The 14149-nt window shown below is 37.6% G+C and overlaps 1 protein-coding gene across 3 annotated transcripts in view; it reads left to right on the top strand.

Moving 5' to 3' along the window:
* PTPRO (protein tyrosine phosphatase receptor type O) overlaps positions 1 to 14149 on the top strand; it is a 161178-nt gene that overhangs the window by 139219 nt on the left and 7810 nt on the right. For 2 of the 3 annotated variants that reach the window (XM_084525240.1, XM_084525242.1), the window contains exons 17-24: positions 1944 to 2027; positions 5190 to 5225; positions 6586 to 6667; positions 7679 to 7769; positions 8284 to 8360; positions 10665 to 10799; positions 11798 to 11920; positions 13459 to 13613. In XM_084525240.1, coding sequence (XP_084381366.1) covers positions 1944 to 2027; positions 5190 to 5225; positions 6586 to 6667; positions 7679 to 7769; positions 8284 to 8360; positions 10665 to 10799; positions 11798 to 11920; positions 13459 to 13613 — 783 coding nt within the window. The remainder of the gene's footprint in view (positions 1 to 1943; positions 2028 to 5189; positions 5226 to 6585; positions 6668 to 7678; positions 7770 to 8283; positions 8361 to 10664; positions 10800 to 11797; positions 11921 to 13458; positions 13614 to 14149) is intronic. The other variant, XM_084525241.1, reaches the window with a different exon arrangement.

Genomic DNA, 14149 nt, shown 5'->3' with positions numbered 1-14149 from the left:
ACTTTGCTAATCTCTGCATCTCTCTCTTTTAATTAAATAAAATTCAAAATTCAGTACATCTGAGCAGTGGGTGAAAGACTGCATAATTCCAGAAAAACAAAGTTTTATTTATTGGGCAATTATGTGTTTTTCATACATTGAACAAAATCAATTATTTTTTGATGCTGGCAGTTCCTAAATCTACATTGTGAATGATATAAGCAGGTCTGCAAGCATACTAGCTTGTGATTTGGTAAAGTGTAGAAACTGCTCGTGATGATTTGACAATGAAAGAAGATACAAACTTAATTAATTCCCTCTGCCTCTGCAGACAAAAGGAAGTAAACACTCTGGAAAACTTCATTTGGGGTATCCCAAAGAAAAGATGACTATTTTGGCAACATCATCCCTTCTTTCTCCTAAGACTAATGAAAACCTCTCTGTGGTGCTAAAGATCTGCTTACAAAAGGCCAAAATTTATCCTCAGTCTAGTCCCCTGGAAATCCTGATGGCAGATAGGCCCTAAAGCCCTGATCCTATAACTGCTTTGGTAGATAATTATCTAGAAAGCTGAATTGCTCTGCTGTCTTCACTGGTGTTGTTCTCAAAGCACAGAGAAGTAATCCACATCCTTGGTAACATGACTGGTTTTGTTGGTCATTTTTATGGGGAGAGTGGCTCTCCTGCAGAGGAGCTGGCAGAGGAGGAGCTCCCTTTCCAAGTTTTATGTAGGGCTCTTGCTTCTGGCCAACTGCAGTCCCTACCTATGTCTGGGGAAGTTACCTAGCATAAACTGCACTGCCCATTTTCTCCTTAGAAATAAAACCTAATGAAATGTATCTTGGAGTTTTCACTGTGTGGACAGTTTTCTATCCCTGGTTGGAAGATTGATATTAGAGGTTACTACAGTTGATATGACTTGCTTTTCAGGGAAAACAGAGTATATACCTACATCATAATAGCCAGGAGTATTGGAAAAAAAAAAAAAAAAAAAAAAAAAAAAAAAAAAAGGAAAGAAAAAAAAAGGAAATTTCACTTTGTGGTTCTCTAGAACAGTTGTGGAAGGATGGTATTACCTTTGGGACAGCAGACTTTCTGATGAGAAAAAAAAAGGGGGGGAGTGTATTTGGCCAGAAGTCTTATTACTGTGGCAATTTTTATTGAAGTTTAATACGTTTTTCACATCTGCAAGATGCTTAAATCCCCCTCAACCACTAGGAAGAACGGGCCTTATTGTGTTCCCTGAGTTAATTTGGTAAAGAGGTTGCAAATACAGAAGTTTGGTACTACTTTGTACTCAAATTTCCTTTAGCCATAATGAAACCTGCTGAGGGTAGTTATTCATAGGAACCATGGCTAGAGGAAGTTCAGGTGATATTTTGGTGGAAACCTAGAAGAGAATGTAAAGTACAGATAGGACTCTGCAAAATGTTGTGTGGATGTTTTCAGAAATCTGACTCAATGGAGAGTATTAGGAGATACTGGAATGATCTGTACTTAACTCTGATACAGGCATTCCTACTGGTATCCAAGAAATCAATTGCAGGAACAAATGTAGTAGATCATCATAGTCATATGTGGTAAAAACAAACTACATCTGTCCTGCAATAGCTCAAAACATCAAAAAAATAGATTTAGCACCACTTAAGTGTGGTGCTAAACCTGTGGATAAAACTCACAATCACTTTACTCTCTGAAAATCTGCCAGTTTATCATATTAATGCTGAATTAGAATAACAGACCTGAATCAAAACCACAAAACACATTTATTCTGATCATATAGAATTTTATTGAGGAGTAAAAATTCTGTGGATGCTAATAATATTTTTATGAAGTAAGTAAGAAGAAGCCTTTATGGATTTAGCAGATTTTTAAAATAGAATTTGCTGATCTCCTGACTTCTGTTTGTCTTACTAACTCCTCACTTTTTCATCTTTATGTATGTTATTTATTAATGCTCACAGGCGTAGAAGTGTATTTGCTTTCCTAACTCTGCTACCCTCATGCCTTTGGACTGATTATCTTTTGGCATTTTATATTAATCCTTGGTAAGTGATTTACTTGTTTTTCCACATGCAATATGTAACCGATGTTAATTTCTATTACATGAAAGATGTGTGATTCTTTTATTTTCAAATGGTCAAAGCTCTTGAAGTAATGATTTTCTTGTACTATAACATGGATTGGAGAGGATGTGGGTATCAAAGTATTTGCTACCCTGCTTTATATATTTCATATCAGTTTATGCTCCAACCCATTTTGATATTAAAAAGCTAATTTCATGGTGATAATCATACTCATTTCATTGCTGTCTCTTTGCAGTTTTTGCCATTTCATTATAAATCCTGGCATCTTCTGTGCGAGTTATTCATCTGTTCATTGCCTGGCATTGCCTTCTGCTGCTGCTGCTTTTCACATAATAAAATTTCTTGATATTCGCCCACTTCTCTGTTGTGTGATGTCAAATGCCTTTGTTTTTAAAGGTGTAGTTTTGCTCTACTGACTTCAGTAAAAGTTTTGCTTTTGGAGACAACAATTCACTGAGGGTCCATACAAACTAGCATTCCCCAAGTATAAAAATCTTGTCATTGTGTGCATGTCTGTGTGTATTTAATAGTTTTGTCTATAAATAGTTTATAAAACCTTAGTAAAGTATTGATATATATATATTTAATATTTATCCACCAAAATCTGAGGGTCTATTTAGAAACAGAACTGTTTTATGAACTATTTACTTTATATACATATACATACATGTATGTATACATAAATGGGCTATGATCCCAAAATACTATTTTCTTTACATAATATAAACTTATGTTCCTGATGGTCTGGAGTCCAAGGGATAGTGATGTACAAAAATGTGTTTGGTATCAAAATTAAGATTTACTTTTGACCAAATATTTTCACTTATGTTACCACAGAGCAACAGTGCCCTGGTTAGGTAGTCATAGAAATTTTCAGCATAGAGATTTCTGAGACTGGTGTTCTTTGGGTCATGTTGACTCTGTAGAAGATACAAAGAGCTATCTTTTTCTTTCATCCCTTTGCCTCTTTTTGTTTAGTATGCATTATTAATATTAATATCATTAATATCAATATGCATTAACTCACCTCTCCAGATGTGTGTCGTTCTTCAGAGGTTTCCACTACAATGAAAAGCTACCTAGTTTAGTTTAGATGACCAACTTTCAAGGAGTTGAAGTTGAAAAGAGATAAGATGAAATGCTCTCTTTGTATTTTAATCTGTAGCATAAATGAAAGAAAAGATGAAACACTAGCTAACATTTCAAAAGTGTTTGTTTTGCACACACATTGGTTTAAAACATTTATGAACATTCATTAAACAAATACAGCACTAAAAAAGGCCTTTTGAGGAGTCTCAAAGAACAAGAAATTGTTGATGAGAAATGGATGTCAATCATTTATTTTAGTTTTGAAGTGTTCCTTGGAGAAGAATTCTTAAAACAGTCCTGTCATAAACAGCACTCTGATTTTTTTTTCATTCTGAAATGAATTCCAATCTACCCAACATTAAAGATTTATCATGGTCATAGGGGATAGGAAAGAAATGCATTGAGTAATTTAAGTAAATTAATTTTAAGATTTCTTTGGGAAACAAATCTTCGAAGATGTAGAATAAATACTAATAATGTATTTATATAGTACATATAAAGAGGTGACAAATAGATGACAGTATCTGTATAGTTAGCATTGTGGGCTGAAGAGGTATATAACAATGCTTTGCAACATAAAGTAATACTTTACACTCCACATTAGTGTAAAATTGGTATTACCATAGCTCTTGTTAACTCTGTAGGTGAAGCTTCACATCTAAATGCAAGTGTACATTGAAAAGATAAAAAAAAAAAAATAAATACTATAGCTGTGGCTGCTCCAGAAGCTGAGCATTCTGTAAAATTTAATTTTGGAAATTAATTTTTTATTTCAATTATAAATTTGGAAGGAAAAAAAAAAAAAAAAAGAAAAGAAAAGAAAAAGAAAAATGCTCCACTTCTTAATATTTCTTTTTGTATCTTCATTTTTTTGTAATGAAAAGTCTTCAGTTTTAATTTATCAATTGAAGCTATGACACATGTATCTATGACACGTGTATCTAGAAATAATTTTACTATTATCATGAAATTAAAAATTGTATCATTATAATGTGATTAATGAACATTATTTGACACTCAGGGAAAAAAAAATGACACCACTAGAATTCATTATGAGTAAGTGAAAATCTACTCAAGCTCTGTGTTTGGTTTAACAGAGAGGATCAGTGTTTTCAAAACTTAATCCAAATTATTTGAGGTTTCTCACTTAGTGCATTTACTCTGATTAATTGGGTAATGAATTGTGGAACCAACAAAATGAACATACATACACACACCCTCCAAAAATCCACATGGTGGTGGTTAGTGTAGTGTAGTTCTTAAGTCAATTTCTTATGGGTTGTACTGCTTTAACTCACTCATAAGCTTGCTTTCACCTGTCCCTAGTGAATTATATCTCTTATAAATCATGTGAAGACAAGTGTTTTACATGACTAGCATAATTATCTCTAGCTGTTAAAGTCAATTAAAATTATCTAAGGTTTAAGCTTTAGTCCCGCTGAAGTAATTAGGATATTTGCCATTGTCTTCATTGATCATCCTAAGCAGGTTATGCAATGAGTGACAAATAGCATCAAAGCCCTTTCCTTTCTCCTTCACTGTTAACTGAATTTGCAAGTGGTCTTCTCTTCCCTTTGACACTTCTTGTCATTGGTTTCTCTCTAGCATTGGCACCCATTTTCCCAGACCAATAGAACCAGAGTGGAGCAGTATTGGTTCTCCGTTCTACATTGGTTCTCCATCCCCTGCAACAGCAGAGACCCTGCAAGGCTCGGCTGGGCTCAGAACTCAGCCCTGGCCCACATGAAGCCAGCATTGCAGTTGGGTCAGGATTGGCAGAGGACCCGTTGCTTGTTGGAACAGATTTTCACAAGGTGGTAGTTCACAGAGCCACTGAATGGAAAACAAATCCCACTGGAATCAATGCAAATTTTGCAATCAGCTTTAAAATGACCAAGATATTATCAGCAAGCTTATCCTGACTATTATGGTGGCCAGTAAACATGCATTCTTGAATCAGTACTAATTATAAAGAACATACAGTAGTTTAATGAATGAAAAACACATTTATTTATTTATTTATTTATTTTACAGGAGTAAAAATGGATTAAAGAAGAGGAAGCTGACCAAGTATGTAACATCTTTGATATTTAATGAATTTTAAAATAAAATTTAAAAAATCTCCTTAAACTAAACATCTATTATGTGGTATATGGTATAATGATATTGCAATTACATATATAGAAAGCTTCTTGGTAAACATGCCATGAAAGATGTCTGAAAGCAGAAAACAAATAGTAATTGGACAAAAGCAATTCTGCTCAACAGATAAATTGTGGTAAAACAGCTCCTCACTGATAGAAATTAGTCATCAGGGAAATGATCAATTATCCAACTTAGTGATTCCAATAGAGCTTATCCTTAGTTAAAAATGACAAATGATGAAAAACTGGAATCCTTTTTTTTTTTTTTTTGTGGAGTTATTTCCCTCTTGACATGAGGCTCTCATTACGTTTGTTGCTAGAACACAGAAATCATTAATGCTAACTGGTAAACAGGAGTAATTAAGTGGTGATAAGACAGGTTCCTCTGGGCATATTGCCTCAAAGTAAATGAAAAGATTACTGTGTACATGCTTCAGTAGCTTGTAAATTAAAGCATGATAATTAGGTGAAGGAAGCTGTTTACCTGTGTTTCCTTATTCAGAGTGTTAGGCTAATTGTTTCTCCTTTATGTTCAGAGACTCTGCCTGTTCTAAGGAAAAACCCTCACCTGGTGGAAAAATGTGTAGAATGATGAGTGTCACTAAATCAAAACTAATTTATACTCTGCATAGTTTTATATGCCACTTGTTTCAGCCACACTTGTTTCAGTCTGGGAGGATAATTTGTATTATATACAAGTATGTAAATTTGTATGTAAATTTGTATAGTTCTCAAAGCCAGCAGAGAATGTTGTCACTACAGTGACATCCAAAATGATGTTTTAATATTTTTTTCCAGGACCTTGTCAAAAAACAAAACCTCTATGTGAAATCCATTTTTCTGTGTGAGCAAAGCTCAGATGAGTTTTAAAATTGTCATTTTGCCAGATGTTTTCCTTGTGTGAAAACAACCTTCTGCATGTCACAAAGGCAACTTAAGTGAAGAGGTGGCTGCCCTGGTGCCAGAAGCATGCTCTTAGGATGGCATGTAGAGTGCTTTGCACCGGGGTGCTGGATCTCCCCGCTTACCTTGGTGTCACATGCACCCTGGGGACATATCTACATTACATGTAGTTCAAGGAGCAGGGATTTGTAGAAAAGGTGCATGGGCCATTCCCCCCACCTCAGGCCTGTGGTTTACCTCATTTAGGACAACTCCAACCCCCAACCCTTGTCAAACTCATCAGTGCCAGCAGCACTTATATAGTATTCTGAGGGAAAATAAAAATGAAACCTAGTACTTTTTTTTTTCTTTTTCTTAATTTGTATGTTTTTTCTTTTTTAAAGCCCTGTCCAATTGGATGATTTTGATGGCTACATCAAGGATATGGCCAAAGATTCTGATTATAAATTTTCTCTGCAATTTGAGGTAAATCTATGGGGGACTCTGTCATCTCCTAGCTGCCATGACCAGATCAGCTTTTTCCAGATGTTAGGTTTGTGTGGTGTCTTCCTGTGTAATGACTGTGCAGTGTGCACTGTTTCTAGGTGGGTCAGTTTCACTTCAAGTTCTGCAGAATTTGAAAGCAGGCCTTGGTACCATTAAAGAACATATTTAGTAAGCAGATTGGAGTGTGTCATCATGTGTAATTCGAGACAATTGTCAGATCAACACACTTCCTTTAAGTATAGGACATGCCAATGGCCTAAATTGAATTAAAGGTTTTTACAGTGTCTTTAATTTGAGGGGCAGCAGTGGAACGAGGAAGTAACATCAAAACTCTCTTGAAGATCAAGGAAGGCTCTTAAACAGCAATTGAGATACATTATCTTCATTACCCTGCATTTAAAGTCAGTTTAGTAATATAAAACTAAAAAGCTCCAGTCCTAGAGCTAGCTCCCAAAGGCTTGAAGGGGGAACAAGAGGACTGTCAGGGCATTACCACTGCTCTGGGTGGCTATCATTCCCTTACTGCCAGTGAAAGTCCTCTGGTGCATCACATGTTAGATGTAACTATTGAAGGTAGTGACTGGAAAGATTTTTCAAGCATTCCCTAGTAGAAAGATCAAAAGCCACTTGAGGACTCAGTGAAAACACTTTAAGTGGGGTGGATGGCCACCACAGAATTTGTCAGCCCCCTTGATTTTACACTATTTTGGCTAACTACATGTGGGTGGGGAAGAGCAGGCTTTGTCAGAGCCTTGAATGGTAGCAGTGCATTGGCACCATCAGCAGATGAGACCACATTGTTGCTCTGTGGCTGTTTGGAGCCAAATGTAGGGGCATCAGATAAATAAACTTAGGGTAGTAATGCTGTTGGTTTCTACTGTTTTATAAACATTTTCAGTCTGGTACATAGCACAGGCATTCACTTCACAAAGAATCATTTTATGAACCTTGGAGAGTTTTACCTTGGCATTTTTCTTTCTCTTACTCCAGGAGCTAAAACTGATTGGGCTTGACATACCACACTTTGCTGCTGATCTTCCCATGAATCGCTGTAAAAATCGCTACACAAATATCCTGCCATGTAAGTACAGTACATGCAGGTGACTGATAAAGTCCCTCGAGTGGGAAAGACGATTTTCAATAAGAGAATGAGGGAATCAAGACAGATTTTCTGACTGATAAAAGCCTGTTCTAAAGCTTGCCCTTAGAGAGAAGCAGGAAATAGGTGTTATATTGTTAGCTTTGAAGAGACATAGCTTTTGGGGGATGTTTGTCAAGACTGGAGTTTGGAGGTGGGAAACACAAGGTTGTTTCTACTATTGAGTAGTGGTACTATTTTTTTTTCCTGTGATTTTAATGAAACATAGGGGAGCCCAAAGCGATGGTAATTGGAGGATATATTTTGCAGAACCGCAGTGATGGTGCATCCATGTAGTATTTAGTGAAGCAAACATTGTTCTCTGTTGGTGAATAAGAGCATTCTTTATTTTTTTAGTAGTTTTTATTTTCAGTTTTTATAAGATACTTTTAATTTTTGGTAGTTGGAGTTGAGTGCTGTGCTTGATGGCCAAATTATTTCTCATTTCCTTTTACAGATGATTTTAGTCGTGTCCGGTTAGTCTCAATGAATGAAGAGGAGGGATCTGACTACATTAATGCCAACTATATTCCTGTGAGTAAGGACACTCTGGTCAATGTAAAGAACAGTGTCTCGCACAGCAGTTAGAGCACATGAGCTGCAAACAGCACAGTATCTTCTGGTAGCTCAGTTACATTATCAGCATCTCCTTCAGCTTCCAGTACTTTGCCTACAGGGAGCTGTGCTTTCCACCACCCACCAAAACAAAAGTGGGGTGTGGAGGGAGTTTTAACCGGTAGCACTCATAGTAACACTGGGTGCACTGTGAATCTTTGTGAAAATAATATTGAAGCGGTAGAAAAATGAGGAGGAAAGGTTAAGTGGTCCAGTGCTTTTTTAAGACGGCAAGGATAGCAATTAGAAACTTTTAAACCAGAAACATTTCTGAGTTTCTACTGCACCTGGAAAAAGGATGATGCCAGATACTACAACACGCAAAAAGCGTATAGCCCAGATGGTGTGTAGGAAGCACTTCTGCTTTTCATTGCTTCTAGTCTTCCCAATGTACCTCCTTCTGCCTGGCAGTGTGCAGCTGTTTACACCCAGAACACCCAGAGTTTTAGGATAACTGAAGTGAACCCAGAGCTGTAGCCAAATATTTTGACAATGGGGGTGGACTAAAACCTCATCGTCTCTTTCCACTGTCCCTGCCCAAAGGTTTGCCCTTGTTTTATCACTCCCTTCTCCACTGCCCCTTTGCTGGGGCTCAGTGTGTGCAGTGTTCAGGGAGAGCAATGTGCACTGCCTTACTCTTCATGGAGAGGCAGCAGGGCACTTCAGCATCCATTTAGAAGATGACATTTCGCTTGGGGACCATATACAGATGAGCATTTCTGCACCCTTGTTGACAGAGTTGGCCCTGGCTGTGCTGGGGAGAGCTGAGTCAGGATTACGGAAAAGGGAGGAGCCCTCAAATGAGTCAGTGAAACCACTTCTCTGTCACTGTGGCATCGCCCATGCATGTGCTGCTGAGTATGTTGCCTGTACTTAGCTTCTGTGTGGCAAGGGCCTGAACATAAACACTACAGTTGCATGTGTCTGAGCTTGTAGTGAATCAAGAAAGAAAAATGTTCCAGTCTTCAAAAGCATCGTTCTCAGATCAGGAAACTTCTATGACATTGGATTATGGATAATAGGATTTTATATAGGCAGTCCTTTCTGGATTACCAAATTCTGTTTTTTTGTAGTTTACAGCTGTTTGGTTTTACTTACAGCATAGTGCTGACCAAAAAATTGTCTTCACAACAAGAACAGACACATCGTCTTAATGCTTGTTTGTTCCTGAAGATTGCTTCTTTACCCCCGTCCAAACACTGATACCAGTGGTGATCTGTGTCTCCATGATAATAAGGATTCGCCACTTAGGCTGGACAAATAAACAAGGCTCTGTGTAACAGAAAAACTTAGACTACACTGACTTTTAGAGATGTCTGGAGGAAACTGTTTATGGAAAGTACTCCCAAAATGTCAGTATTTTTACAATCCACATACTGTGGTGGCACAGAAAACGCTTAACTTACATAGGATCATGCTGTGTGTTGAACGCATCTTTTGCTCTTTGGAGGAATGTTAAATAACTTTCTAAATACGGTTTTGCTGATGCAGTCTCTTCAAATATGGTGATATCACATGCTAAAACGTCCTTTCTGTGTATCTTTCGCATGGTCTTTATAATGGTCTTTTCTTTTTGGATATGGGAAGGAGTCTTTTACAGATAAAAGCACATTGATAATATTAGGAGAAGAAATACATGGATGTGAAGTGTCTCAGCTCAGTAAAACATAACAATTATAATCTGTTAAGGGTCTTGACTGAGCACATTTTCTATTATTTTAAACAGAGTTCTAATTAATATTTGGTTAATTTAATTACTTATGCTGTAAATACATTCATATACTTCTATTCATGGCTATCTTCCCTTTACATCAGTTCTTGAAAATCACTACAGCCACTACTTTTATAATTGTTTTTACGTCTATAACTAAACAAACACATAAATTACAAAATCTGGAAGAAGCTGAACTTTGTTTAAGGATTCTCCTTATTTTATTTTTTTAATCTTGCTTTTTCAGTTCTCAGGGCAAAGGGTTTGTAGAGTAATGGCTTCACCTCCTGTCTTTCCTTCTAATTTGTTTACAGTTTGGGAGCACCAAAAAATAGCAAAAGTTGTAATTTCAAGATAAATTTTAAAAAAATCATAAAGTAGTTTATATTAGAGATCACTTTAAAAATACAAATTGAACTTGAACAAGCTAAAAAATACAAATGCCAGAGAAAAAATGGTGATCTGAAACATTAAGCATGTCAGTAAAAAGCACTTGTCTCTTTGTTTCTTAGGGTTATAATTCACCCCAAGAATACATTGCAACCCAAGGACCACTGCCAGAAACAAGAAATGATTTTTGGAAAATGGTTCTTCAACAAAAATCTCAAATTATTGTCATGCTCACTCAGTGTAATGAGAAAAGAAGGGTATGTAATGAAATCTTTTACATCTTTCTTACATCTTTCTTGAAAGAAACTACTCAAAAACATTTATTTTCTTCCGGGTGGATTTATTTGCATTGTTTTTCATGAGGAAGCATCATAACCGTGACTTGGCTATGCACTTCATTAAGTTATGGGAAGCATTTCAGGATGATTAAGGGACTGGGGCATCTTTCATTTGAGAAGAAGCTGAGGGAGCTGGGACTCTTCTCCTCGGGGAAGAAAAGGTTCAGATGGTTCTTGTTGCTGTGTGTAAATACTTGATGGGAAGGAATGGAGATGGGGGAGCCAGGCTCTTCTCAGTGGTGCCTGCTGACAGGACAAGAGGCAATGGGCACAAACTAAAGCACATGAAATTCAATTTGAACACAAGAAAATGGGTTTTTACTGCAAGGGGTGGGGTCAAACACTGTCACAGGTTGCCCAGAGAGGTTGCGGAGCCTCCCTCCTTGGAGATCTTCAAAAGCCACTTGCATGTGGTCCAGGGCAACCTGCTCTGGGTGCCCTTGCTTGAACAGGGGTTGGACCAGATGGCCTCTGGAGGTCCTTTCCAACCTCAGCCACTCTGTGTTTCCATCCTTTTAAGTTTACATAAAAATAAAATACAAGTATTAGGCTTTATTTTTTTCCCTGATATCATAATAGAATAATTTGAAAGATAAGTTCTTTTTTAGCATATTCTTGTTCCCCATGTTTTGTTCCTCTTAGACGTCTTCTATGTAGAAAACAATCTATAAAGAAACTATACATTTTCATTCTTTGTTATGCTAATGCTCCCCTTCAGAAACCAGTGTATAACCATATCTGTAGTTACACAGGCGGGAAAAAAAAACAAGTTGAAAGCCATTGCAGGAAGCACCTCTTGTTGAAGCCTCAACAAAGTAATTCTGTAGGCATTTCACTGCAGTTTTATTTTTGATTGTTTTGCCCTTCTTTTTTTAAACATATGGATATATATGTATTTACATATATTTCTGTTTCAGGTTAAATGTGATCATTACTGGCCTTTTACAGAAGATCCTATTGCATATGGGGATATTACTGTGGAGATGCTGTCTGAGGAGGAGCACACAGATTGGGTTTATAGGAATTTCCGAATTTGCTATGTAAGCAAAACATGTTGCATGGCCTTGCTAATGGAATGGGAGCTATGTTGGTCCAGACTTTTCATTAGCTTTTGTCCATTTCCGGCATTCAGTGGAAAGCACCTTAAAAAAATGATTGTGGCTTTACTGTCACTTCACACAAGCAAATGTCTCAACCACAAGATTTTCCCCTAGGTTTGTCGTCTCTGTGAACTTGTCAGAGACTGAAACAACAGTAGTACCATGGTTCTGGACATTTCTGTGGTGCAGATGGTTACTGACAATGGGCACATGTAGTTTTTTGTTTGTTTGTTTGTTTGTTTGTTTGTTTCTTTAATGTCAGGCATAACCTTATTGCTATAAGCCATTGAAAACTTGAAAAAAATGTAGAAATTGAGAATATTATTCAAAGGGGCAATTGTGCAATATTTATAGCAAAGGTTTCGTGCATGTCTCAGACAGGATCTTGAGTAAAAGGTGTCCACACAGATGGTTCTCCACTCCCTCCTGCTGCTGAAATAGAGCATTTTGCTGCTTTCATTTATTAAAGTAGAGGAAATGGAAGAGCCTTGCAGCCTATCACAATCAGACAAGTATCCTGTGCAGCTGCTACAATAAAGCATGTGAGAATACAGCAAGGAATTGGCATAAAACACGATGGGATCAACTCAGAGGTTGGGCTGTTGGTATCTACTGAAAATAATGATCAGAGTGCAGTTTGCTGTTCAGGTAAACTGTCCTTTACCAAAACCAGGGCAGCTACTTCAGAGGCTTTTGTACTCATCTCATTTTTAATAACCTTTCCCTAATCACCTGCTGTTGTCTGTGACTGGAGAGGGATTACTAGAATAGGGGTATTTAGTCTGACCCAGAATGGTAAAACTAAAGGCATTGCTTGCTTGTCATGGGCTTTTGTCATGAGACCCTCCCCTCCACACACTTTCAGTCTCCAAGACAACATGTGTTGGATTGAGGATCTTATTTCACCTAATCTACTAGAGGTTTTAGCATTATAAATGCTTTCGTTAATAATGGGTATTTTTTTAAGGAATTTCCTTTGCCATCTGGAAATGGTGATGTTGGGAGGTGATTTTTTCTTCCGTTTCAGTGACGTTTTTCTTTGAAACTTCAGAAGAAAAATTCTCATGAATCCAGTATTAACTGTTTGCCAACAGTGTTATTCTTTGTCCATGGCAGAAGAAGAAAGAGAGAGGAAATGGAGTAGAAAGAGGAAGAAAGCCTAAACTTGAAAAGTGCAACAGTGCTTGATTTAAAAGGAAAACAAAACAAAACAACCATTAGGAAAGAGAAGGAAAAAATAGTAATCCCACACAGAAACATGAGTTCATGCCTGATCTCCACTTTCCCCACTTTTTAAATCAAATATCATGTAAATACACATGTAAATGATAAGGTGGCAACCTTTTTGGTGGACTTTACTTTCTTAGGCTGTATTTGGATTTAAAAAAGCAACACAACAATAAAACCTCAGTCTGACTGAGCGTGACTGCACTGTTAAAACTCCTGTGAACATGCTGCCGTTGTGCTTTTCCCATTAGGCTGATGAGGTGCAAGACGTGATGCATTTTAACTACACTGCCTGGCCAGACCACGGTGTCCCCACAACCAATGCCGCCGAAAGCATCCTGCAGTTCGTGCAGATGGTCAGGCAGAAATCAGCAAAGAGCAAAGGCCCCATGATCATACACTGCAGGTAACACTTCAAGGCAAAGGAGAGCTGAAGGAGGTACCTGGTCAGATGGGCTGGGGAACCAGTGGGAGGTTCTGGGATTCTGTTCATCTCTTAGGTAAACCAAGGATGGTTTCCCTTGTTTTTAAGGGTAAAGGATTAGTCCCCTGCTTTGATTGTGGCAGGTCTGGGATTTCAGCCTGCACCCAAAGGTGCAGCTCTTCTGTCCAGAGGTGGGTCAGCTCTGGGGCTGTTACAAACAAATTGCTTTGCACAGCACAGCAGGCAATCCTGGTGTACAGCAGCTTGGAGTTGGCCCCTGCTTTCTCATTTCCATGCCTTTGCAGTATGGATGGTGTAGTGTGTCTGAGAACATCATCCTCCTTCTCCTCCTCCTCTTCCTCTGATTGCTCAGCTTTCGGAGAATTCAGAATGTGACATGAAGAGTATTATCCTATGCTAGTAATAATCCCAGTATCCCATGATACCAGTTACATGTGCTTTTTTCCTTTTTTTTTGGAGGGATATTGTTTATACGCTGACAGACTTATCTCTTGGGC

The sequence above is a fragment of the Aythya ferina genome, assembly GCF_964211825.1.
Source record: "Aythya ferina genome assembly, chromosome: 1".
In the NCBI taxonomy this organism is placed as follows: domain Eukaryota; kingdom Metazoa; phylum Chordata; class Aves; order Anseriformes; family Anatidae; genus Aythya; species Aythya ferina.
Note: the sequence above shows the minus strand (reverse complement) of the source record. Positions and strands in the feature narration are given on the sequence as shown.